The 27,610-nt window shown below is 41.1% G+C and overlaps 1 protein-coding gene across 4 annotated transcripts; it reads left to right on the forward strand.

The window, feature by feature from the left end:
* The first annotated feature begins 291 nt into the window (after positions 1-291).
* Positions 292-27,552, forward strand: ZNF367 (zinc finger protein 367). Of its 4 annotated transcripts, none has more exons than XR_014818333.1 (5): positions 292-1,073; positions 15,067-16,097; positions 18,079-19,144; positions 20,180-20,318; positions 24,952-27,552. XR_014818333.1 is itself a non-coding variant. In XM_021064593.2 (5 exons), exons 1-5 carry the CDS (start codon positions 666-668, stop codon positions 25,172-25,174), a joined length of 1,041 nt encoding a protein of 346 aa, XP_020920252.1. In that variant the 5' UTR covers positions 292-665; the 3' UTR covers positions 25,175-27,552. The 4 variants fall into 4 exon arrangements, 2 of the variants coding, with proteins under 2 accessions (XP_020920252.1, XP_084837079.1); XR_014818334.1 differs by having other exon boundaries at positions 15,067-15,849; positions 24,952-25,526; XM_021064593.2 differs by having other exon boundaries at positions 15,067-15,217; positions 19,025-19,144.
* The last annotated feature ends 58 nt before the right edge of the window (positions 27,553-27,610 follow it).

Raw genomic sequence — 27,610 nt, forward strand, 5'->3', positions numbered from 1 at the left:
CCGAGGACTGGCGGGGCGGGACCCTGGAGGGTGTGTCCTGGCAAGTTCAGACGTCGCGCGCTCCCGCGGAGCTTCGAACGCTTGTTGGCCCTTTTGGCAGAAAAAAAATACAAGAGCGGCGACCAATGGCGTGGCAGAAAGGACCCGCGCACAGATCCGGCTCCACCCCGCTCTGGCTGGAAAGGGGTCCAGGCCCGGCCATTGGCTCGAGCGACCTGTCACTCTCCGCCGCGACCAGCGGGCAGAGGCCTCGCGGTGATTGGCCCCGCCCAGGCGCGAAATGTAACGCGGGAAAAACTGGAGCAGGGACCCCGGCGGCAGGTTGTTATTTTCGGGGGCTCAGCGCCTCGCGTCCTGCTTTCCTGTCATCGCAACGCGGGCCGCCTGCTGCTTCCCGCGGCTGCAGCCTGCGTTGGGGTACGAAGAGCGGAGGACCGGCCTGACCCAGGGTTGGGGTCCAGCTCCGGCCGCCTGGTGCCAACCGAGCCGTTCCGCTCTTTCGTTGGCCGCGGCGCAGGAAGGTTCCAGGAAACGTCCGCCTGCCATGAGCCGGCGGGACTGAGAGCCGGCAACTCGGAGCAGCGCGGGCTAGCGGAGCGAAGGGCCAGACCCGAGCTCAGGGAGTGTGGCCCACGGCCGCTGGGGCTGCGGATCCGGGTCGGGCAATGATCCGGGGTGTGGAGGCGCCAATGGCGGACAACCCGCCGCAGCCGCCGCCCGTCATCTTCTGCCAGGACTCCCCGAAGCGGGTGCTGGTGTCGGTCATTAGGACGACCCCGATCAAGCCCACATGCGGCGGCGGAGGGGAGCCGGAGCCGCCGCCGCCTCTCATCCCCACCAGCCCTGGCTTCAGCGACTTCATGGTGTACCCGTGGCGCTGGGGTGAGAACGCGCACAACGTGACGCTCAGCCCCGGGGCTGCCGGGGGCGCCGCCTCGGCTGCCCTGCCTGCGGTCGCCGAGCACTCGGGGCTTCGGGGCCGGGGCGCGCCCCTGCCCACCCCCTCGGCCGCCGCCGCCTCGGGAGGTGAGGACGAGGAGGAAGCGAGCAGCCCGGACAGTGGCCACCTCAAGGTAAGCGGCACCGGCTGGCGGGGCGCGGGGCGGCGAGGGCCCGTTAACGGCGCGGCCGGACAGCCGGCAGCGCCCGCGGACTCGGCGGGTGGGGCGGGGCCGAGTTTAAAACGCGAGGTTGCTCCGCGGCGGCGGGGCGGGGGCGGGTGACAGGACGCTGACGTCACTGCCGCGCGCCAAAAAATTGCTCCTGGGGGCGGGGCTTCAGTCACATGACACCGGCCAGAGGGGGTGGGGAGGCCCAGTAGACCCGAAGCCACTGGTCCGCAGGTGCACTGGGTTGGCGCGCGGCCTGGGGTCGCGGAGTAACGCGGCCAAGTGGCTCTGCCAGTAGTACGGCAGTCCGCTTGGTCCGCTCTGGCGGAAGTGGGAGAGAAGGGCCGCGGGCCTTGAACTGTTCCTCTGGGTGAGGGAAGGGACAGGTTGCCCAGTTTCTGCTTCATCACCGCAGATACCCCGACCCTGCTAAAGATGCTTTGCTGAGATGGCCGAAGAAAAAGAGGGGATTTAGGGGATTCCTCCCCAGCGGGAATTGAGCCCTCGCTGTGTTGTTTCATGCATCCAGCGTACAACTTTGCTAGGTTCTGAGAGCACGCAGTGGAATGGGACGCTGTTGTCACAGACCTGGAATTGCTCGAAATCTTACCGGTTTAGAGCTGGGAAGGATGTGACTACCTGGTACAAACCTACAGTTAAGAAATCGGGCAACTGAGGCTTAGAGGGATTGGTGAAGGGAGCTCCCCAAGGTACACAGCTAGGTAGAGTGAGTGCTGGGATTATAGTGGAAGTTTTGTGACTCCTAGACCTGAGCGTGTTTTGGGAGAGTCTGTCTGCTGACATATACTTACCTCTATAGGCTGTAAGCTCAGGGAGTGCCGGGTTTATTTCTTTCTGGTGGACTTACTCGACTTTAATACCTTGCACTCTGTAAATGCTCAATAAATGTGCTCACTTAAGTATTTGTGTAATGAATGCTGCTAATATAAGGTTAATATTCAGGCTCAAATTTAAATGGCTGTATAAGATGAGCAGTTTGCTAAAGGTGAAAAACAAGTCATCTTGGAATAAGTACATCTATATACTGTATAAATTGAAACAAGTTAGGTTATCATTTTACACGCAAGAGCAAAGATGTTGAAACTCTGTTTGGAGCCCAGAGGAAATTGAGACACTTTGTTACTAATGTCATTGTTATTGAAGAAACAGAAAATTATAAAACCATGTGCCTGACACACTTCAACGCTGAAGCTGCACTTCAGTAAAAATTTGAAAGCACAAGCGTTAGAAATACTCATAATAGCGCTGTTTGTAAACACATTGTGCCTTCTCTAGGCAGTCCTTAGTGAGATGGCTGAGTATCCTAGATATTTTGTGTGTGTGTGTTAACGTATTTACATATTTAGTACTTAAAAAACCCCAACATAGTTGGCTATATAGTTGAGAGAATCTAAAATACATACATGCACAAATACTTGTGGAAGATTTTGCATCTATTATTCTTAATCATAACTGAATCTAATTTTGGGTTATCGAAGAAAATTAATGTTTCCACAGATAAGTGAACTCTATAGGTGTGTGTTTTTGTTTTTGGCCTGAAACAGGCTTATCGTCATACAAACCTTTTATAAAAGTTGCTTAATAATGCATGGATTTGAATTTTACTTCCACTTTGTCTACCTCTTTTCAGAGGTAAAACATACCTCAGATTCTGAAGAACATGTAAAAATGAAAAGGCTTTTATATATTTCACTTTTTTCCCCTCCCCACAGTCATTCATACTGTAACTGTTTCATGTTATTACATGGAATGATTTTAACTTGTCCTTTTATCCATGAGGCAGTCCAAGTACAGCTCCAAAAATTCATTCATTTAGCTTCTCCAGCTTGAGGGGGAAAGATCTGGAATATACCTTCATTTCAGGAAGTTTCCTAGTTTGATCTGTGATCCGTATATTCCAGACTGCAGATAGGGAGTTTCAGTAATTTGTTTTGCTTCTCTAAGGTGCTTGCAGTTCTCTATCTCCTTAAGCTTCATAGGCGAATCATGCTGATTGAGTCTGCTCACGTTTTAGGAAGAGGGGAGACACATTTGTAAAATAGATGCTGCCAGTAACATGCGTCCTTAACCCCCATCTCACTCCCTTCTCTAACCTGGGTTAAAGGCAATAGCTGTGGATTTGAAAACAACATTTTCATTCATTTACTCTCTATTTGTTCCCACTGCTCCCAAAGGAGGCGTTAACATTTAAGTCCTGCACACTTGGTGTCAGCTCTTGCATGTTTTCTTGTTGTTCTGGCCCAACACTGCCTCCCCTGCCTGAGGCAAGAACATCCATCATCTACCAACTTGTTTTGGCCCCTCATCAAAAGATTGTTTAGTAGTATTGGGATAATTGGGATGTAATTCTATATATTAGCACTATCTCTTCAAATTCTGGAAGGGAAGAGAGCAGGTCTCTTTTCCCTCTGCCATAAGATAGTCCAGGCCTCCACATCTTGTGCCTTTGTGCCCTCTACTCAGACTGCATATATGAGATTACTTCACTCTGGAGCCAGTGTGGCTTGGCTTCTCTGCATATCCTCAGGTACCATTCACCCTTCAGGACCTGCCAGCTGCCTTTTCCCCTTTCGATGACTGAACACTTTTCGATATATAGGCACATAGCCTTACAAATAGCTGATTAGTACAGAGCAGTTTTTGATCACCACCGTGTTTAAACATAACATCATGTTAACATGTTATATGAACGTAGTGGCCATCATTTATTATTTATTTCTTTGCAGAGCAAACTACCAGGCTCTGTAGGGTTGAGAGTTCTGAATTCTTTAATTTACCTTGTTTCTGAATTCTTTAATTGTGAATAATACTACCATATACTGGTAAGGCTTCACTAAGTGCATTCTTAGTGAGGGTTCTGAATTCTTTAATTTACCTTGTTTCCCTGATGAAAAAGGATGACTTAGAGTCTCCAAGATTAAGTTTAGGAGGCATCATATGATAAGTAGCGGAACTGATTGGAACCTTTAGAGCCCTTGCTCTTGATCTGCATATACATAATTGCTTCTGAGTATATCATGTGTGAGTTGCCTTGAGTGGTTTATTATTTTTTAAATATTAAGAAGATGCAAGTAGACTTATGAAATAGACGCATAACCACCTATATCTCAATTGAGATGCTTTGTGGGAATACGCACAGTATAATAGACAGATGCAAATTAAGACTTGGAAAGTTGTTCGGAGAGGTCAAGGTGGGGAACAGAGTTAGGAAGCAGCTATGTGAGCTGTAGGAAATTAGGATCTAAACCTGAGTTAATAAGGGAAATAAGATCATTTACTTTTTTTTTTGTCAAGGTGCCTCCCTCTGAGATCTATTTTTCTTTTCCCTCTAGGTTGTGTTTGTACACTTTATTTGAATTTTATTGCATAAAAAATGTGTCAAGGATTTTTCTTTTTTTTTAAATTAAGTTTGAATATAACTTTTCTGAAGCCTAGGTAAGTGTGTACATTGTTCTAAGTGGCTTGAGAAACAACTCAAATTTTATTAAATAACTTTTAAAACTGAAAAACTTTTATCAGGAAATGTTTTAGAGAACACTTTCAAAATCACTAACCTATCTTCTGGAGGTACTGAGATTGCATTCTTCAATGCAAATCTTTTTGACAATTTTAATCATTTTGCTTCTTTCTAGTAGCTAACTTTGCAGCAGTTGCCACATACTAGCAATAGGAGGTCACAGAATTTCTTTTTGACTTTTTTTATTAGCTGAAAGGTGTTCTCTAGTCATCTATTTGGGGTACTAGATGATGCTTTGCTTAATTTTCTTAGTTGAAAGAATGCACTTAGTGAAGTCTTACCAGTATATGGTTGTATTATATTGTATTTTTCAGCTCTTTCTTTCTCTTTTGGAAAATGTAAATATGTGGTTTGTAGCTGAAACAAGATCTTAGAGTTACTGGAAAGCAGTCAAATGGTTAAAAAAAGTTGTTTTTCAATTTTTCCCCCCACTATTAAGCATGCTTGTTAATGCTTTTTTAACCAGAAACAGAGAAAATAGTAATATATACTGTTAAAATTTTGATACTAGATAACTAATCAAGAAACAGAGAAAATAGTAATGGATACTGTTACAATTTTGATACTAGATAACTAATCGGTTATTTCAAATAGAGTCAACAGTATATTTTTATGTATTTAAAAAAATGTTAGGAAAATGATCCTTTCATGAAAGAGGAGTTGTTATCACTAAAGTTTTTAATTAACCTTATTGCATGTTCCATTTCTTTCTTAACAGACTCCATCACCTGTATTTTGAGAACAAAATTTAAAATTAATTCACGATAAAATCATAACCAGCAACATTTTATATAGCTACTGTGGAGAATTTATGAGAACTTTATCCCATCAACAAATGTTTATTAACAGTGTGCCTGAGTCAGTTAGCTTAGGCTAAAGCATGCTCCAGAATGCAACCTCAAAATCCCAATCAGCAAGGCTTGTGTTATGACATCCTTTGAAGGTTAGCAGCAGGTGTGCTCTGCATCCTGTTCATTCTGAGACCCAGAAGGAACATCCTCTTCCTGGGACATGGGGTTCTCAAGGCAGAGAGGAAAGAAATGGTAGAACCTCACGCTGGCTTTTGAAGGCTCAGAAGTCACACATGCAATTTCCATTCACATTTTATTGACTAAAGCAAGTTCTATGGCCAAGTTGACCTCACTGGGCCCACAGTGAGGGAGGGAGAGTGAATATTTTCACAATAGTACAATCCGTTACAGTGTTTTCCCACATTCTTTTTTCTTTTTTTCGTTTGTGAGAAGAAACATGTAACATAAGATTTGCAGTCTTAACCATTGTTAAGTATTAACTAAATGAACATTGTTGTGTAATAGAGCTCCAGAATTGTCTTGCGAAATTGAAACTCTATACCCATACACATGGAGCCCCCGCCCCCTTCTCCCTCTCTATGGCCCCTGGCAAACATCATTCTGCTTTCTATTTCTGAGAGTTTGACCGTTTTGGATAAGCAGGTAAGCAGGATCATGTAGTGTAGTATTTGTCTTTTTGTGACTGCCTTATTGCACTTAGGATAATGTCCTTGAGGTTCACCCATGTTATAGCATATGACAGAACTGCCTTCGTTTTTAAGGCTGAATCATATCACGTTTTTTTAATTCATGCTTTTTTTTTCTTTTCTTTTCTTTTTTTTTTTTTTTTTTTTTAGGGTTGTACTTGAGGCATGTGGAAGTTTCCAAGCTAGGGGTCAAATTGGAGCTGCAGCTGCTGGCCTGTGCCACAGTCACAGCAATGCCAGATCTGAGCCACATCGGCAACACCAGATCCTTAGCCCACTGAGCAAGGCCAGGGGTCGAACCTGCGTCCTCGTGGATACTAGTCAAGTTCATGATGGGAACTCCTCTTCATGCATCTGTCAGTGTTTAGGTTGCTTCTACCTCTTGGCTCTTGGGGGAAATAGATTTTAATGTCTAAGATTTAAAAAAATTTTTTTCTTTTTTTCCTTTTTTTTTTTTTTTTGGCCATACCCATGGCATACAGAAGTTTCCCGGGCCAGGGATCAAGTTTTTTATGGCATACGGGAGTTTCCCGGGCCAGGGATCAAATCCATGCCACAGCAGTGACAATGCCAGATCCTTAAGCCACCGAGTCACCAGGGAACTCCAGGATCTATGAAGTTTTAAAACTGACTTATCCTATAAGATAACTTATCCATGTTGAAATTGAGCTTTTCTTTCAAGGTGAAAATTGATTGAAGGGAATTTTGCTGAAGCTTATTATCAAGGTTTCAGGCTGATGTTTTTTAAGCTTTGGGAAGGCTTTAGGTTTTTGTGCTGAGAGCAGTAAAAGCATCTTTGGGTTTGGATGTAGTTGTACATGATCCTTTTGTGTTTTTTTTTCCTTATGATACTTTTATGATTTTTTTCCCATATAACTTGTATGTGTCAAAATTTAACTTACCTGGGAGTTCCCATCGTGGCTCAGTGATTAACGACTCCGACTAGGAACGATGAGGTTGCAGGTTCGATCCCTGGCCTTGCTCAGGGCGTTAAGGATCCGGTATTGCCATGAGCTGTAGTGTAGGTCGAAGACGCAGCTCGGATCTGGCCCTAGAAAAAGACAAAGAAACAAAACACAAAAACTTAGCTTATTTTAGACTAGTTTTAGATATATAGAACTGTTAAGACAGTATAGAGAGTTCCTGTAAACCACATAGCCAGTTCCCCCACTGCTAGCTGTGAGATGTTAGCAATGGGGGATGTTAGTGTGAGATGTTACATTTGTTATAATTAAGGGACCAAATTGACACATTATTATCAACTAAAGTCCATAGTATGTTTAGATTTATCTTTTCAAAATTGAGCTGAAATTCACATAGTATAAAATTAACCATCCTAGGGAGTTCCTGTTGTGGCACGAATCCGACTAGGAACCATGAGGTTTTGGGGTTGATCCCTGGTCTCACTCAGTGGGTTAAGGATCCCTGAGCTGTGGTGTAGGTTACACACACGGCTCAGGTCTGGCTTTGGCTCTGGTGTAGGCCAGTGGCTGCAGCTCCAATTAGACCCCTGGCCTGGGAACTTCCATATGCTGCGGGTACAGCCCTAAAAAAGGACAAAAGACAAAAGACAAAAAAAAATCTTAAAATATTACATTTATTAATTCACAGTGTGGTGAAATCACCTGTATCAAGTTCCAGAACATTTTCATCACCCCAAAAGAAAGTCCTGTATTCATTAAGTAGTTACTCTGTTTTCCCTTCTACAGGCAGTCTCTGAAATACACCATTCCATTTGCTGTCTTTATGGATTTACACATTCTGGACATTTCATTAGATAGAGGCATATAATATGTGGCTTTTTCTGTCTGGCTTCTACTTAGTGTACTGATTTTGAAGTTTATCCACCTTGTAGCATGTATCATTTCTATGGCTGAATAAATTTTGTTTATATATATTCCATTGTGAATGTATATGTACCTAAGTGTATAACATATATCACACTGTTAGACTTTTCTACAGTGACTAAACCACTTTATAGTCTTACTAGCAATGAATGAAGGTTCCTATTTCTCCACATTCTTGCCAAAAAAACCCCTTTTATTTCCCACTTATTTTCCTTTTCCTTTTCTTTTCTTTTTTTTTTTTTTTTTGGCTATAACATAGTTGGTGTGAAGTGGTATCTCTCTCTCTCTTTCTCTTTTTAAATTAAGGTCCCTCCCCCCACCCCTTAGGGCTTTACTGAGATATAATTGATCTCATTGTGGTTTTGATTTGCATTTCCCTAATGACTAATGCTGTTGAGCATCTTTTCATGGGCTTGATGGCCACTTGTATAACTTCTTTGGAGAAATGTATGTTCAAGTCCTTTACCCATTTTTAAATTGGGTTGTCTTTTTTTTATCGTGTTGTAAAAGTTCTTTATATATTCCGGATACTAGAACTTTATCTCTGATAGATGATTTGCAAATATTAGATCCCAGTCTGTTGTTTCTTGATAATGTCCTTTGACACACAGATGTTTTTAAAGTTAACCGCAGTTTATTGACTCTTTTGTTACTTATGTTTTTGGTGCCACATCTAAGAATCTACTGCCAAATCCAAGGTCATGAAGATTTATTCCTATTTCCTTTTAAGAGTTTTAAAGTTTCGGCTCTGACATTTTGGAATATGATGCATTTCGAGTTAATTTTTTGTATATTGTTTGAAGTACAGGTCCATTTTAGTTCTTTTGCAGGTAGAAATCCAGTACTTCAAAATTATTTGTTGATGAGCTGTTCTTGCCCCATTGAGTGGTCCACCCTTATTGAAAATCAGTTGACCATAGAATAAGATTTTTTTTCTTGATTCTCAATTTGTTTCATTGGCCTTTATGGCTTTCCTTATGCCAGTACCAGATTGTCTTAATTGCCATCGCTTTATAGTAAGCTTTATAATAGGGAAGCATGAGTCCTCCTGCTTTCTTCTTTTAAAATGTTGTTTTACCTATGTAGAGCCTCTTGTAGTTCATTGAGTAGAGGATTGCTTTTTACATTTTTGCAAAAAAGGCCTTTGGAATTTTAATAGGGATTGCATTGAAGACGTAAATCTTTGGGTAGCACTGGTATCTTATATTAAGCCTTCTAGTCCAAGAAATGTATCCCATAAGTTTTAATATGTTGTGTTTTTATTTTCATTTGTGTCAAAGTATTTTCTAACGTTCCATGTTATTTCTTCTTTAACCACTATTTGTTTAAGAGTGTGTTTAATTTCCACACATTTATGAACTTTCAGGTTGTTCATCTGTTACTGATGTATAGTTTCAGTCTGCTTGTGTAAGAGGTTTTGGATGATTTCAATCTCTTGAAATGTATGGATAATTGCTTTGTGGCCTAACATATGGTCTATTTTGGGGAATGTTCCATGTGCACTTGAGAAAAATGAATATTGTGCTGTTTCTGTGTGGAATGTTCTGTATATGTCTGTTAGGTACAGCTGGTTTATAGTGTTAAGTTTTCTGTGTCTTTGTTGGCCTGTCTGTCCTATCCGTTAGTTGAAAGTGAAAGTCTTGAGCTATTTTTGAACTCTTTCTCTTTTCAATTCTGCTTATTTTTGCTTCATACATTTTGAGGGCTCTGTTGTTAGGTGTGTATGTGTTTATAATTGTGATCTCTTTTTCTACCCTCTCACTTTTAAAACGTATTTGTGCTTTTGAATCTATAGTGAGTTTCTCATAGATAGAATATAGTTGGCTCATTAAAAAAAAAAATCCATTCTGACAATCTCTGCTTTTTACTTGTAGAAATTAATCTATATATTTAAAGTGTTTACTTATAAGGAAGAATTGCTGTCTTGTTGTTTTCTGTGTCTTATATGTTACATTTCTCAATTCTTCCATTATTGTCTTTTGGGTTTGATTTTTTTTTTTTTTTATAGTGTACCACTTTCTTTCCTTTCTTGTTTCCTTTTCTGTTTGTTTTTAGTGGTTACCCTGGAAATTTCAATTAGCTTCTTAAATGTAAAACAATCTATTTTGAGTTAATACCACCTTAGCTTCAGTTATACAAAAATTCTACTCCTGTACAGCTCTGTTCCTCTCCCTTTTTGTTACTGTTGTCACAGTTACATCTTATATTGTGTTCCCATTAACAAAAATTTATTAATTTTAAAATACATGTGGCATTTGTCTGTGTGTGTGTGTGTGTGCGTGTCTTTTTAGGACGGAACCGTGGCATATGGAGTTTCCCAAGCTAAGGGTGAATCGGAGCTATAGCCGCTGGCCTAGACCATAGTGCCAGCAATATGAGATCTGAGCTGCGTCTACAACCTACACCATAGCTCACGGCAATACTGAGAGAGGCCAGGGATCAAACCTACGTCCTTATGGGTGCTAGTCAGATTTGTTTCCTCTGAGCTGCGGTGGAAACTGCATTTGTCGTTTTTATAGGAAAGAAAAGAGGAGTTATAAACCCAAAATATGGTATTTCTGGCTTATGTAGTTACTTAGTGTTGTTTATTTCTTTGTGTGGCTTTGAGTTATTGTCCTGCGTCCTTTCATTTTTGCCTAAAGAACTACCTACCTTTAGATTTATTGTAGGGCAAGTCTGCTAGCAATGTACTCTCTTAGCTTTTATCTCTCTGGGAATGCTTAATTCCTTCCTCATTTTTGAAAGATAGTTTTGTTGACTATAAGATGACTGCTTGATTTTTTTTTTTTACCCCTTTCAGCACTTTAAATGTGTCTTCCCATTGATTTGTATTGTTTTTCCGAAAAAATCAGCTGTTAATCCTTGAGGATTCATATGTGCAGTGAGTGAACTGCTTCTCTCTTGCTGCTTTCTAGAGTCTCTCTTTGTCTTTGGATAGTTTGATTATGTCTCTGCATGTATTTCTCTTTGTGTTTATTCCCCATGAAGCTGACTGATGATCTTGGGTGTCTTAACAAATTTGGGAAGTTTGCAGCCATTATTTCTTCAAATGTTTTTGCTGCCCTTTTCGCTGTTGCCTGCTGGGTCTCCAGTTGTGTGCATGTTGGTATGCTCGATGCTGTGCTGTTCCTCCAAAATTCACACATTGAGGAGTTCCCGTCGTGGCACAGTGGAAACAAATCCAACTAGGAACCATGAGGTTGCAGGTTCGATCAATGGGTTAAGGATCTGGCATTGCTGTGAGCTGTGGTGTATGTTGTAGACACGGCTCATATCTGGCATTGCTGTGGCTGTGGTGTAGGCTGGCAGCTGTAGCTTTTATTGGACCCCTACCCTGGGAACCTCTATATGCCGCAAGTGCAAAAAAAAAAAAAAAAAAAAAAAAAAAGCCTAGCAAAAAACCCCAAAATTTGTGCATTGAGATCCTGACCCCTAAAGATGATGGTGTTAGGAGGTGGGGCCTTTGGGTCCATGGGGTGAAACCCTCATGAATGGAATTAGTGCCTTTATGAGGACACTGCAAACAGGTGCTGGCTGTGAACCAGAAAGTAGTCCTTCAGGTGACTGTGCCAGCACCTTGATCTCGGACTTCACAACTCTAGAGGTGTGAGAAATAAATTTCTGTTGTTCATGAGTTACCTCAATTGTGTTATTTTGTTATAGCATCCCAAATGGACCCATAAGACACTTGATGTCCTGTAGGTGTCTTAGGCCCTTTTAATTCCTTTCTCTTTCTGTCCCTCAGACTGGATAATTTCAGTTGACCTATTTGTTGATCCCTTCCTCCTGCCCATTCAAATCTCCCATTAAGACTCTGTAGTGATTTATTTTCATTTCAGTTTTGGGATTTTTTTACACCCAGAAATTCAAGACTGTTTTTTAAAAAAATATTCCAGTTAATATAGCGATGTGGCAGGTTAAGGATCCAGCATTGTTGCAGCTGTGGCGTAGGTTGCAGCTGTGGCTCAGATTCAGTCTCTGGTCTGGGATCTTCCATATGCTGTGGGTAGTGGCCGAAAATTTTTTTTTGTTTCTTTATTTACAGTCTCTGTTGAAATAGTGTTTTTCTGGTTTTCTTTTGTTTGTTCTTTGTCCATGGTTCCCATCACCTCTTTTAGCATGTTTAAGACAGTTTATTTAACATCTTTGTCTAGTAAGTCCAATGTTGGCTTCTTCATGGTCTGTGTCTATTCTCCTGTGTATAGGCTATAGTTTTGTCTTTGCATGCTTTGTAATGTTGTGTTGAAAACTGGATGTTTTGAATATTATAGTGTAGTAACTCTGGAAGTCAGATACTTCTCTTTCGTCAGGGTTTGCATTTGTTGTGTGCTATGGTTTGTGGCTTGTTGACTTTTTTTTTTTTGTCTTTTAGGGCCGCATTGGCAGCATATGGAGGTTCCCAGGCTAGGGGTCCATTTGGAGCTATAGCTGCCGACCTAGACCAGAGCCACAGCATCTCGGGATCTGAGCCACGTCTGTGACCTACACCACAGCCCACAGCAACACAAATCCTTAACCCACTGAGCTAGGCCAGGGATCGAACCCATGTCCTCATGGATGCTAGTTAGGTTTGTTTTGAGCCACGATGGGAACTCCAGTTTGGTGACTTTTCTAAACTGTTTTTCTAAGCTCTATTCTTTGTTGTGTTCATTCTCCGAAATCAGTTTCTTTAGCTTGTGGTCAGCTCCTATTTTGAGAGATTTCCCTGAATGCTTGGACAACTCCTCCTTCCCTGCAAAAAAAAAAAAAAAAAAAAAAAAAAAAAGAAGAAAAGGAGGAAAGAAAAGGGAAACTTTTTCTAACTGTGCAGAATGGCTCTGTGCTATGGCTTTTCATGTATGCTTAGTCAGACCACTGACAACTGTCTTGGCCTTCATTTCCTGCTTGTGTTGAGCCTAAAGATTAGCCAGAGGTGCAAGCTTAGGTTCTTTTCAAGTCTTTTATTTGTTTATTTTTTACTGAAGTATAGTTGATTTAAAATGGAGTTCCCATTGTGGCTCAGCAGTAATGAACCTCTGAGGATGTGGGTTCAATCTCTGGCCTTGCTCTGGGGATTAAGGATCCAGTGTTGCTGTGAGCTGTGATGTAGGTCACAGACACGGCTTGGATCTGATGTTGCTGTTGTTGTGGTGTAGGCTGGTGGCCACAGCTCTGATTCGACCCCTAGCTTGGGAACTTCCATGTGCTGCAAGTGTGGCCCTAAAAAAAAAAAAAAGGAAAAAAGAAAAAAAGCAAGCAAGAAAGAAAAAATAAAATGTTTCAGATGTACAACAAAGTGATTCAGTTTTATATATATGTATTTTATATACATACATACATACATATATTCCTTAGATTCTTGTCAATTATAGGTAATTATAAGGTATCAAATATAGTTCCCTGTGCCATACAGTAGTAGGTCCTTGTTCATCTAGTTTCTATATAGCGGTGCGTATCTTAAACTCAAATTCTCAATGTATCCCTCTCCCCTTCCCCCTTTTTCGGGTCTTTTCTGAGCATGCTTCCTGCCCTGGGCAAGTGTGTGGCTTCCTAAAGTCCCACGTTTAGGATATGTGGGCACTTTTAAATGCCCTAATTTCCCAAAGAAATTATCTCTCAAACTTTTCCTCCCAGGCTTTTGGTATGTCTATGTGCCTTAGTTGAAATCTTTTCCCCCAGGTGGCAGCAAGTCATTACTGGCCTATTCTCAAGGTTTTTGAGAGATGCCCTTTCATGTAGCTGCTTTTCTGCCCAGAGAGAGTTCTGAGTTAGGCCAAGAAAAGACAAGCCTCTTGCATTAGACCTTCAGGTAGCCCCCAGGCTGGTCAAAATAACACACACAGTTATTTCGGAATAAAGTCTTCTCCCTTCTGTCTTGAACCAGGGTCTAGGTTTCCACACTGAGAATGAAGGCAGTTGTCTTCAAAGACCACTGCAGGGAGGGAGAGGGCCAAGGGCAGTAAAAAGCACGACAAAGCTTTCCTTCTCTGTTATGTTGCCTTTTTCTTGATCGAGTGTTTGCTGTGTTGCTATAAATCTCTGATTAGTTTTTGGAGTTGTGGCAGAGCTGATTCTGACAGTTTTTGGCCAATTTTTCAGTGATCTGTGGAGGGATGGACCCTTAGAACTACCTATTGTGCCGTTTCAGTGATGTCACTCAGAAAGATTTTGTTTTATTTTATTTTATATTTATTTTGTCTTTTTAGGGCTGCACCTGGAGCATATGGACGTTCCCAGGCTAGGGGTTGAATCGGAGCTGTAGCTGCTGGCTTATATACTGCAGCCACAGCAATGCCAGATCTGAGCTCCATCGTTGAACTATACCACAGTTCACAGCAACGATGGATCCTTAACCCACAGATCGAGGCCATTGATGGAACCTGCATCCTTATGGTTGCTAGTCAGATTCGTTTCTGCTGAACCATGACAAGAACTCCCAAGAAAGGTTTTAAAAAAGTATTTACAAGCATACCTTGAAAATCTTGTGGGTTCAGTTGCAGACCGCTGCAAAAAAGCCAGTACTGCAGTAAAGCCAGTCACATGAATTTTTGGGCCATAAAAAATTATGTTTACACTATACTGTAGTCTCCTAAGTATGCAATAGCATTATGTCTTAAAACAAGATGTGCAGGAGTTCCCATTATGGCTCAGCGGTAATTTACCCGGCAAGTATCCACGAGGAGGCAGTTCCATCCCTGGCCTTGGTCAGTGGGTTAAAGATCCGGCGTTGCTATGAGCTGTGGTGAAGGTCACAGGTGTGGCTCAGATCTGGCGTTGCTGTGGCTGTGGTGTAGGCCGGCAGCTGTAGCTCTGATTTGATCCCGAGCCTGGGAACTTCTGTATGCAGTAGGTGCAGTACTTAAAAAAAAAGAAAAAAAAAAAAGTACTTACCTTAATTAAAAAACACCTTATTTCTCAAAAATGCACATCATCTAATAACACAGGGTTACCACAAATCTTCAATTTGTAAAAATGCAGTTTCTGCAAAGTACAATAAAGTGAAACCTCATAATAAATGAGGTATGCCTGTATGACATTTTGCTTTAATGAGTAGACTCCGAGAACTTATCTTTATTTTATACAAATTGTTAACAGGATGGAATCCGACGTGGCAGACCCAGAGCGGATACTGTACGGGATTTAATCAATGAAGGAGAGCATTCGTCCAGCAGAATCCGTTGTAACATCTGTAATAGGGTGTTTCCAAGGGAGAAATCGCTCCAGGCGCACAAAAGGACTCATACAGGTAGGTTGAGCAAATTTTAGAGAATCCCAAAAGTGATACTTTACTGAAAGCTCATTTGATGTTTGGGCCATTAATTTTTTAGTTTGCCTTGTCATTTCCTTATTGTAAAGTTTTTAAAACAGGTACTGTGTTGGTCAGTTTCTCTTTTGATGGGAGGAAGAATGGTTTTCTGATCATTGATATCATGTGACTTAGAAAGTTATCATGGTAATTAATGCAGTTGTCACAGGAATGTTACTACTAAATTTGGTATTTTACCTGATAGGCCCTTAAGCTGTCTAATTGCCAAAATGGAATTGTAGGCCAAATCCTAAATCAATAATTGTCAAGTTTTTAATAGAATTTCTAAATTCTTCTGTGTGCTATCAGAGTATTTAACCTAACCATTAAATCTAAGGTGAAGCATAATTTTTCAGAATTAAATGTATTATATAGGCAGCTATCCTAAGACTGTTATACGTCTTTATTTGTGGAGAAAAGTTATATTTGCATTTAAAATACTATACAGAGACCTATATATATGTCATATGGGTGTGTGTGTGTGTGTGTGTATAGAGAGAGAGAGAGACAGAGAGAGAGAGGCAGGGAGGGCCTTGTTCTTTCCATAGAGAATGCTGGCCCCAGAAGAAGGAGCCTAATAATTATGCCAAATAATTTATGGATGAGGAAATGGAAGCACCCAAGGAAACCAGTTACTGCTGACTTACAACTTCTCATACCATTAACTCTTGAACTACACTGGCCAGTATAATAGCACATGTGGCTACTGAGCACTTGAAATGTGGCCTGTCTAAATTGAGATAAGCAGTATGTGTAAAATATATTTAGGAGGGTAAACAATGACCCTGATAATTTTTTTTTTTTTTTTGCCTTTTCTAGAGCTGCTCCCACAGCATATGGAGGTTCCCAGGCTAGGGGTCCATTTGGAGCTGTGGCCACTGGCCTACACCAGAGCCACAGCAAGCCAGATCCAAGCCACGACTGTGACCTACACATGGCTCACGGCAACGCTGGATCGTTAACCACTGCGCCATGACGGGAACTCCATTTTTTTTGGATATTTATTATAAATTGAAATAAAATTTTAGATATATTGGGTTAAATAAAGTATATTATCAATTAACTTCCCCTGTTTCATTTACTTTGTTAATGTAACTACTAGAAGTGGTTCTCATTTCTATTTCTCTTGGGCATTATTGGTCTAGAACTTGTGCTTTTAACCCTTAGTCCCCTATTTGTTCCTCTATATTTGTTTCTTTTTATCTTTCAGTTTTTGAAAAGATACATTTTAATAACATGTTAGAATATCATTTTCTTAGCTAAATCCCTTTTTGGTCTTTTTAGGGCTGCCCCTGCGGCACACAGAAGCTCCCAGGCTAAGGGTTGAATTGGAGCTGTAGCTGCTGGCCTAAGAGCACAGCCATAGCAATGCCAGATCTGAGCCATGTCTGCAACCTACACCATTGCTCACAGCAATGCCAGATCCTTAACCCACTGAGTGAGGCCGGGGGTCAAACCCACATCCTCATGGATGCTAGTTGGGTCTGTTACTGCTGAGCCACAATGAGAACTCCTTGATTCATTATAAACTAAGGTGGCCAAGAGGTTTTGACTTTTGCGAATCTGATTTTTGAGAATTTTTATATTTTTTACAATCTACTTACTCTGAAATAACTCCAAGTAAGTGGTTCACAGCTGTAGAGTACATGTTGCCAGTGTAGATAACATTCAAGGCCAGACAGCATCATCAAAAGGTCCCAGTCCTGAATTAACCACTAACCCACTGTGTGTCACCCAGTACTTCCAGGCGTACCACGCAGTATACCCGGAACTGAGCCCAAGATCTCCATGGTATAGTTACGCTCTAATAGTGTATGCTTTTGAAAAGGTTTTCTCCTACTTTTTTCAATAACTGTATCCTATGTTTTATTCAGTTGTGTCCGACTGTCCCATTCATTTAGTGCATTTCTTTCTTTCTTTTTTTCTTTTTAAGTCGGCCATGGTATGCAGTGGCTTCATGTGGGATCTCAGTTCCCAGACCAGGGATAGCACCTTTGCCACAGCAGTGAAAGTGCTGAATCCTAACCACTAGACCACCAGGGAGCTCCTCATTTAGTACATTTCTAAATAATGAGGAATTTGTGGAAAACTCATTACTGTTCTTTGAATCATATTGGAAGAACGAGTGTATAATCCTTGAACAAAGAAAGTTTATTCAAAAAATAAGTTTGGGAGTTTCTGTTGTAGCTCAGTGGGTTACAAGAAATAGTTTAGTGGTTTCAAGAAATAAGTTTAGGAGTTTCTGTTGTAGCTTAGACCCACCATTGTCTCTCCCCTCAACATTGTTGTGAGGATGCAGGTTCGATCCCTGGCATCGCTCACTGGGTTAAGGATCCTGCATTGCTGCAAACTATGGTGTAGGTCACAGATGGCAGCTTGGAGCTTGTGTGACTGTGGCTGTGGCATAGGCTGGCGGCTATAGGTTTGATTTGATCCCTTGCCTGGGGACTTCCATATGTTGTAGGTGTGGCCTTAAGAAAAAAAAGAAATAAGTTTAATTATGATTGAACATCAACCTTTTCAAGTACTTGCTTGAGTTAGCCCTGTGTTGTGTATAGGAATTGAAATGGAGGACAAGGTGTTATGTATAAGAAGAGTACCACGGCAGTTCCTGTTGTGGCTCAGCTGTAATGAACCCAACGCGTAAGCACGAGGATGTGGGTTCGATCCCCGGCCTCACTCAGTGGGTTAAGGAACCAGCATTGCCATGAGCTGCGGTGTAGATCGTAGACATAGCTCGGATCTGGCATTGCTGTGGCTGTGATGTAGGCCAGTAGCTACAGCTCCAATTCGACCCCTAGCCTGGGAACCTCCATACGCCATGGGTGTGGCCCTAAAAAGACAAAAGAAAGAGAAGAGTATCATGATACATAAACAACATAGGATACCAAGTTAGCGAAGGGATATGTAGCTCAGTCATTTGGAGGTCAGGAGGAGGTAGAAGAAGTTTCACTGAGCGCCTTCTGGAGTGGAAAGATTTGAATGGGCAGAAAAGATAGGGATTTCAAGGAGCAGATGATGGGGTACTGCCTCATAGCCGGAATGACTCTCTAGGAGGAAAGTAAAGATAAATCCTGTCCCCTAACCCAGTAGCTACAGTGCATATATTAAGGGACCACTTAAAAGTCAGCAGAGGAGTTCCCATTGTGGCTCAATGGAAACGAATCTGACTAGCAGCCATGAGGACGCAGGTTCGATCCCTGGTCTTGCTCAGTGGGTTAAGGATCCAGTATTGCCTTCAGCTGTGGTGTAGGTTGCAGATGCAGGTTGAATCTGGTGTGGCTGTGGCTGTGGCATAGGCTGGCAGCTCTGAATCGACCCCTAGACTAGGAAACTCCAGGAGTACTGTGCAGGGAGAGAGACTAGAAGCCTGCTAGGTTTGGAACCAAAGGGCTTCCATTCTGACCAGGAGACATGGCAGTGAAAAAGCAGGAGTGGGAGACTTTTCAAAGAATCTGCAAGAGCTGACTGAATCGTGGGGAGCAAAAAATACAGGATAAGCCACAGATGATAACTTCAAGGATTTGAACCCGGGAACCTAAAAGACTCAAGGCCTAAAGCAATTATTGCTTCCAACTGAACAGCTGCTTGATTTCATGGGAGTGCTGTCCTTGGCACCTCTACCTGCAGCTCTGTAGGGGCTGTGACATGTTTTGTTGTTGTTCAGAGTCATGAATCTCTCTCCCTGCCCCTTGCCTTTCTCACTTTTATTGTCTCAGAAATAATGTATAACGTCCATCTGCTTAGGTGAGCGACCCTACCTGTGTGACTATCCAGACTGTGGAAAAGCCTTTGTTCAAAGTGGACAGCTCAAAACCCATCAGCGTCTTCACACCGGAGAGAAACCTTTTGTTTGTTCAGAAAATGGTATGATGTTAGGAGTTAAGTTTACGGGCTAACCTGTTGTGGGTTGAAAGTTAAAAAAATATCTTTTGCTTGCATTTTGGGGGGAGATTTTTCATGAAGATTTTATAGAGCCTCATCGTATGTTTTCTTCCTTGCTAACTGGGATCCATGCTCAATTTCTGGGAAGTGATTAATTTAAAAAAACTTATTTTTTAGATAAAAATCTTCAAGGGCAGTTAAAAATGCTATATCCAGTTTTGTCGTCAGTAAGAAAAAAAAAATCTGTAAAAGTAAACGTAGCCTTTAGAGTAGGCTTTTACTTTGGTTTTAAACTGTTAAACTGAAGGAAGCGCTTTATGTTCTAAATTTGCAGTACAGGAGGGGTGGCGGTGGGGTGGATTTTACCATCTCAACACTGCTGTCTTTAATAATTTCTTAACATTTTTCTTAAGTGTTTTTTTTTTTTTTAACCACACCTTCTTAAGATGTTTTTCTTATGTGTATCTTTACACTATTGTATTTGAAATACAATGTACTTTTGTTCTGTTGCTCCATGGTCTTCCTGCTATTGTCAGTTGCTACAAGTGTAGCATCTAGTGGATTTGCCTCAGCTCCTACACTGGTGATTGCCTCAATGTTAGATATGGAATATTTGCTTTAAAATTTGCTTGTTACGAAAGTGAGGGGGCATGTTTTCTTACTTAAAGCTTTGTTCACCCTTTGGGATGTTTTTAAATGGTAGATTCCAAGAATGAGATTCCCGAGTCAGAGGTTTTGAACATTTTCGTGACTTGTGCTAATAAATCACTTTCCAGTGGGCTGGAATGCATTTATTTACATGGTGATGACCAGGAGGTGAAAGAGCTGTCTTTACATTTCTCTCAGTAGCATTGATAATACCATGTTTAGGGTTCTATTTTTTTTCTTCTTCTCTGAGTTACAGAATGCTAAAACTCATCATCTTAATTGACTCTTCTGAAATACCAGTGAAGCTGAGTATTTTCCATCTCTGCTGATGTCCAGATTCTGATCAGTGTTTCCTTCTGTGTTTTGAAGGCTGCCTAAGCAGATTCACCCACGCAAACCGCCACTGTCCGAAGCATCCTTATGCCAGGCTGAAGCGAGAGGAGCCTACAGATGCTCTCAGTAAGCCCCAGGCTGTGGACAACCAGGCTGCCGCTGAGTGGTTGGCAAAGTAAGCCTCTGTTGCAGGATATTGCCCAGTGTAGGGGTTGATGTCGGGGGCTTTGACAGTTCTCTCAGTTTAAATAAATTGCTTTTATACACATTTTATAAAATAACTGGAAATGGCACTTTATTTCCTTAAACCCACAGAATTGTTGGGAGTTGTACTTGGATCTGTGGGTGATAGAAAACTATTATATGATATTAATTGGTCTGAGTGCCTAGACCACGGTTTATCTTAAAAGTAAGAGTTTACGCCACTTGAAAAGTATGTTGTATATGTATTGATTGTATTTTGTTTGTCATTAGTGCCAGCCCTCTTCATTTTCTTTATATTGGATTTAGATATGTGTTGATTATGATAGGGATAGAAACTATAGAGTCTCTTCTTTTTTTTATGATTTTTATTGTTTCCATTATAGTTGATTTATTGTGTTCTGTCAATTTCTACTGTACAGCAAAGTGACCCAGTCATACACATATATATTCTTTTTCTCACATTATCCTCCATCATGTTCCATCATAAGTGACTAGATATAGTTCCCTCTGCTGTACAGCAGGATCTCATTGCTAATCCATACCACATGCAATAGTTTGCATCTGTTAGCCCCAAACTCCTAGTCCATCCCACTCCCTCCCCTTCCCCCTTGGCAACCACAAATCTGTTCTCCAAACCCATGAGTTTCTTTTCTGTAGAAAGGTTCAATTGTGCCGTATATTAGATTCCAGATATAAGTGATACATATGGGATTTGTCTTTCTTTGACTTAACTTCACTTAGTATGAGAGTCTCTAGTTCCATCCATGTTGCTGCAAATGGCATTATTTTGTTCTTCTTTATGACTGAATAGTATTCCATTGTGTATATATACCACATCTTAATCCATTCATCTGTTGATGGACATTTGGGTTGTTTCCATGTCTTGGCTATTGTGAATAGTGCTGCAATGAACATATAGGTGCATGTATCTTTTTCAATGAAAGTTTCATCCGGATATATGCCCAGGAGTGGGATTGCTGAGTCATACAGTAGTTCTCTAGTTTTCTGAGGTACCTCTATACTGTTTTGCATAGTGGTTGTACCAATTTACATTTCCACCAGAAGTGTAGGACGGTACCCTTTTCTCCACACCCTCTCCAGTATTCATTAGAGTTTCTTCTAAAGTAAAATCCCCCAAAGCATCCAGTTTAGCTTTTTTTTTTTTTTTAAATGGCAACAAGGAGACTAGTATAAAACATTTTTCTCTAAGGATATTTTGAGTTAAGGAGTCATCTATTGCATACACACCAGCAACAGGTGACTGTACCACTCCCTAGCTTCACTGGCTTCCTCTGCACTTAGGATAAAGTCTAGAGTCCCTCACTTTGTGGATGCGGCTCTACCTCCCTCCAGCGATGTGACTGTCTCTGGCCACCTGGGCTCCTTGTCTCTCAACACCACTATCCGCTGTTTCCAGGCCTTTGTGTTCCCTTCCCTCTTCATTTAGCTCCTCTGCTCATTCTTCATTTCTTTCTTTCTTTTTTTGTCTTTTTGCCTTTTCTAGGGCCACTTCTGAGGCATATGGAGGTTCCCAGGCTAGGGGTCGAATCGGAGCTGTAGCCACCGGCCTACGCCAGGCCCACAGCAACGTGGGATCCGAGCCGCGTCTGCGACCTACACCACAGCTCACAGCAACTCGGATCCTTAACCCACTGAGCAAGGCCAGGGATTGAACCTGCAACCTCATGGTTCCTAGTCAGATTTGTTAACCACTGCGCCACGACGGGAACTCCCATTCTTCATTTCTTATTCAGGTTAAACATCACTTCAGGGAGTTCTTCCCTAGCCTGCCCACTACCCCCCCAAAACCAGAGAAGGTTATTAAACCCACTTGATAGATGCTTGTATAACAAAATGTATGTTCCTTCTCAAAACCTCCATCCCACATTTATTTATTTGCTCAGTGGCTGTCTTCCCTGGGGATGGTCAGCAGGGGTTATATTTGTCTGGAGCACTGCCTCGCTTCCTTCCTCCCTCTTTCTCCTGGTTGGCTCATTATCTTTCATTTTGCCCAATCCAGAAACGTATTAGTCATTCTTGTGTTTATTGTCTTTTCTTCCCATCTACTCACTGACTGACCTATGGATTCTACTTCCTTAACAACTCTCACATTCAACCACTTCAGTCTCCTCAGCACATTCTCCATGCTGCCGCCAGCGGGGTCTTTCTAAAATGCTAACATGATCCTCAGTATGAAGCCTAAGCCCTTTCTTGCAGCATTCTAAGCTTTTTGTTAGCTGATCTCTGCTGACCCTGCTAAACTCACCTTTTGCTTATTTTCTTTTTCTAGTTGTCCTTCAAGTCATACTGAACTGTTTGTATTTCTCTTTTTATGCTGCTGAGTGTTGTCAAAACTCTTCCAGTTTGAATAGTCTGGATTTCTTGAAATCTGGTAGTTGTATTATTTTTTTATATGTAAATTTAAAAACAGCTTTGTTGAAGTATAATTGGCACACAATACATCATTCACATTTAAAGTGTTTATACAAATTATTTTGATGCATTTTGACATATGTAGACACCTATGAAACCGTCATCACAGTCAAGCTAATGAGCATACCCATCACTGTCACAAGTTCCCTCAAGTCCCCCCCTCCCCGCCTTTTTTTGTCTTTTTGCCTTTTCTAGGGCTGCTCCCGCAGCATATGGAGGTTCCCAAGCTAGGGGTCGAATAGGAGCTGTAGCTGCCGGCCCACGCCAGAGACACAGCAATGCCAGATCTGAGCTGCGTCTGCAACCTACACCACAGCTCATGGCAACTCTGGATCCTTAACCCACTGAGCAAGGCCAGGGATCAAACCTGCAACCTCATGGTTCCTAATCGGATTCGTTAATCACTGAGCCACGAAGGGCACTCCCCTCATGTCCCTTTGTAATCCATTGTTCCCGCATCTCTTTGCCCTCCTCTCCAAGCAACACTGATCTACATTCTTTTTTTTTTTTTTTTAATTTAGGGCCATGCCTGTGGCATGTGGAAGTTTCCAGGCTGAGGGTTGAATTGGAGCTGCAGCTGCCAGCCTATACCACAGCCACAGCAACGCCAGATCCGAGCCACATCTACAACCTACACCACAGCTCATGGCAGCGCCGGATCCTTAACCCACTAAGTGAGGCCAGGGATCGAGCCCACATCCTCATGTATACTAGCTGGGTTTGTTACCCCTCAGCCACAGCTGGAACTCCTGATTTACTTTCTGTCACTATAGTTCAAATTTTCTAGAGTTTTATGCAAATGGAATCGTACAGTGTGTTCTCCTGTTTGTCTGGCTTCTTTCAGTCAACATAATTATTTTGAGAGTCTTCATGTTGTTGCATGTATCAGTTTATTCCTTTTTATTGCCGTGCAGTAATCTCTTGTATGGATGCACCTCCACTTGTTTACGCATTCACCTCTTGATGGGCCTTTAGGTCATTTTGGCTATTACAAATAAAGCTGCCATGAACATGAATATATAAGCCTTTGAATGGACATTTTTATAAATAACAGTACTGTCATTTAAATATACTTTTCTTTGGTTATCAAAAAGGTGGACCATCTGCATTTTCTCTTACAAATTATCAGTCGACTATAATAGAATAATGAGAGCACTCTGAAATTTTTGAGTAAGCTCTGTGTGTTCCCCATTTTAACCCATTTTTCACATTTTATGGGTTTAAACTTTCTCCTAGTTAACTCTGTGAGACACTCTCATCCATTTCCAGTTAGGATAAATAGTTTTCTAATGATTATTCTACTCTTTCTATAGTTTAATGACAAAACCATGAGATCAGAGAGTTGAGGAGGAGACCCAGAAGGGCCACTTGATTTTGGAAATCTGAACAAATCCTTCAACTTCCTGAACATGAAATGTTTTTCCTATGTTATAGGAAATACTTGTAATATATGTGAAATTCACTTTATAGCTTTATAAGCTGAAATACCTGAGATAAAATAACACTGTAGTAAAGACCCCTGTCCCTTCTTTTTCCTTTGTTGTCTTTTTAGGGCCGCACCTGCAGCATATAGAGGTTCCCAGGCTAGGGATGGAGCAGGAGCGGTAGCTGCTGGCCTATGCCACAGCCACAGTAACATCAGATCTGCAGGGCATCTGAGGCCTACACTACATATAGCTCACGGCAACACTGGATCCATAACCCACTGAGCGAGGCCAGGGATCCAACCTGCATCCTTATGGATACTAGTCAGATTCGTTTCCGCTGAGCTCCAAGGGGAACTCCCCCCCATGCCTGCCTTCCCTTTTTTTTTTTTAAAAAAAAGAAAAGTGGGAGTTCCTGTCGTGGCGCAGTGGTTAACGAATCCGAATAGGAACCATGAGGTTGCGGGTTCGGTCCCTGCCCTTGCTCAGTGGGTTAACGATCAGGCGTTGCCGTGAGCGGTGGTGTAGGTTGCAGACGCGGCTCGGATCCCGCGTCGCTGTGGCTCTGGCGTAGGCTGGTGGCTACAGCTCCGATTCAACCCCTAGCCTGGGAACCTCCATATGCCACAGGAGCGGCCCAAAGAAATAGCAAAAAGACAAAAAAAAGAAAAAAAAGAAAGAAAAGAAAAGTGAACATTGGCGAATGTTACATGTCCTATATAACCAATGTGGCTGCATTTCATACAGGTATTGGGAAACACGAGAGCAGCGTACCCCCACCTTAAAAGGAAAGCTGGTCCAGAAGGCCGATCAGGAGCAGCAAGACCCTCTGGAGTACCTTCAGTCTGATGGGGAAGATGACGAAAAAAGCGGTGCCCAGCGGCGGCTCCAGGAGCAGCGGGAGCGCCTGCACGGAGCCCTGGCTCTCATCGAGCTCGCCAACCTGACTGGAGCGCCACTCCGTCAGTAGCCTGAACACTGACTCTCCCACTGTACAAAAGTACTGCCCGGCGTACTTAAAAAGTAGATCCTTGGGCATAAGCTAAAGCACCTTATTTGCTTATCATAGGCTGCTATTCTGTAGAAATTTATGAAGAATGTCATTGCCCCAGAAGTTGGGGTGAGAGAGAATTGCACTTTTTTTGTACGGTCATGGATTTGTTGTAAAGTTTAAAGTATTTTGTAAATATGGGATTTCTAGTACAGGGTAGAATACTACATATTGTGGGAAGCTAGATTTTGCAAGTTTAAGGCATTCATTGGAAGCAGTTCTCACAGGAAGCACTTTCTGAGTAAGACACTTGTGTGGAGAAAAAAAAAAAGAGAGAGAGAGAGAACATGGTACATGTAGCCAAAGAAGGTTTAAATAGATTATTTATAAGATCATTTTAAACAATGTATAGTAGTATGTTTAACAATACTGTAAACACTGAAGCAAGCAAGAAAGTATAAGATATGTGTGTAAGATATATATTTTTAAATTGCAAAATAGTGTGCTAAAAATGGAAAACTGACTGTTTTGGAAGACTTTCTAACTTATGGACCTTGGAAGAAAATAGATATTTGAAGAGCTTGGTAAGATGGACAGCAGTTCAGCATTTTCAAAATTGGAGTTAAGTCAGCCTTATTTTATCTTTCTGAGGCTTTACAATTTGCTATGATGTTTCGGCTTGAAAGCACTTGTCATCCCTAGCTTGGTAACTTGGGAACTTTTGCACATTTCATATTTCTCATTTGCTGAAATTGAATGATTAATCTTGCAAAGTCTAGGTAATGTGGTAATTGGTTTTTTTTTTTTTTTTTTAATGTAATGGGCCCTGTAATGAGATTTGGCACTTGGATTTTAATTAATGAAAGGGACACCTACAGGGTTGTTTTGTAGTGAACTGTTGTAGATCTTTTGTTAGCAAACACTAAATTTAAATGTACTGCTTGTTTAGACTTATTAGCAAATGGAAGTCTGTCTATATTTTCAGTGCATAAAGCCACCTTCTAGCTTTACTTCAGAATAACATGTCAAGCTATTTTGTTTTCACTAAATTTAGCAATCAGTTAAACACTGCAGAAAATAGTAGCAACTCAAATAAGCAGGCTTCTGGAATAGTTTTAACTGCAAGTGTGTTAACTTGCTTCTGGAATAGTTTTAACTGCAAGTGTGTTAACTTGTGTGGTGGTTTTAAATCATTTTTTCCAAATAGATGAAGTTTTTGAACACCATTTTATGTACTGAAGCACGAATAGAAAAATCAACAGCAGAGTAGTTCACTTCCTTTACGTAGGCATAAACCTCCATCTTAGCTTTTGTTTTAAGCAGAAACTACATAACATGCATAGCATGGTAAGTTTAGATTGCTTAATTGGAGTAAACCTCAGAATAACAGAGGGAAATATGGCCTCTTCAGCGCCCTTTTTTCTTTTTTTTGGAATTGAAGTGGTAGCCTACAGATGTAGTTTAAACGTTATCTAAAATGTAGGCTTCTTTATCCAAATATCCCAATGTCTCGCAGTACACAGATAGTTTAAAAATATGTAGCCATGGGGGATGGGAGGTATATAAATTCTTGAAATGGAACTAAAGTGTGAAAGATGATAGTGACAAATAATGTGTATGATGAGGACATACTTTAAAAATGTAATTCCTCTGTACAGTAAATTACAAATCTTGAGGGTTTTTTTTTTTTTTTTTGTAATAAGAGAATTTATATTTGTAATGGTCTTAAGAATTTTGTCTGTAATCTGGTATATAGAATTTTAACATGGAGCACTTATGAGAAGCAGAGTAAGAGACTATAGCATCTGGATTTTCTTGTTTCAGTTTCAACATTTTTCTTTAAAATTTTTCCTCTCAAATATGACTTAAATGAATTATAAAAAAGCTTCCTCAGTCTTGGGAAATTTAAAATTTGATGAACTTACCTAGAGGACAGTTAAGAATTTTAAAAATAAAAATACTTGTCTATTCACAGAAAATAAAATTTAAGGACTTCAAAAGTAAGAAAGAGTATTTGTTTCTCCGGTCAGCTTTTGTCAACTATAATAGTTCTGTTCACAAACATTTTGTAATTTGTCACATTGGAAGTTTAAGAAATTATTGCAACTATTTGCTATGGAAATATTTAAAATGTTCTTTTTTTTGATATAAGCTATGTACTTGGACAAAAATACATTGGCATCTAAAATTTGGGGTGTGTTAAGACTTTTTTGTTTTAAAAATGTGGTTTACATTCAAATTTTTGAAGTGTTTATGCTTCATATGGCTAAGTTGTAGTTTGGCAGAGTTAACAGCATAAGAATAAACATGCTGTAAGTTTAAAAAATGCTTTGAATAAAAGTTTATTTTAATTTACAGTTTAAAGTACACATTCATTCTTAAACTCTTTCTAATTTATTTTCCTTTTATTTTTTT

Source organism: Sus scrofa, chromosome 10 (assembly GCF_054392235.1).
Source record: "Sus scrofa isolate SSC_HxYL_T2T_F1_AM1 chromosome 10, Sscrofa_HxYL_maternal_Yorkshire_Landrace_v2.0, whole genome shotgun sequence".
NCBI classification, from domain to species: Eukaryota; Metazoa; Chordata; class Mammalia; order Artiodactyla; family Suidae; genus Sus; species Sus scrofa.

Coding starts and splice junctions, on each gene's coding strand:
- ZNF367 (XM_021064593.2), top strand. CDS start 666: ATGATCCGGGGTGTGGAGGCGCCAATGGCGGACAACCCGCCGCAGCCG. Junction 1,074..15,066: donor CGGACAGTGGCCACCTCAAG/GTAAGCGGCACC, acceptor AATTGTTAACAG/GATGGAATCCGACGTGGCAG. Junction 20,319..24,951: donor GCCGCTGAGTGGTTGGCAAA/GTAAGCCTCTGT, acceptor CATTTCATACAG/GTATTGGGAAACACGAGAGC.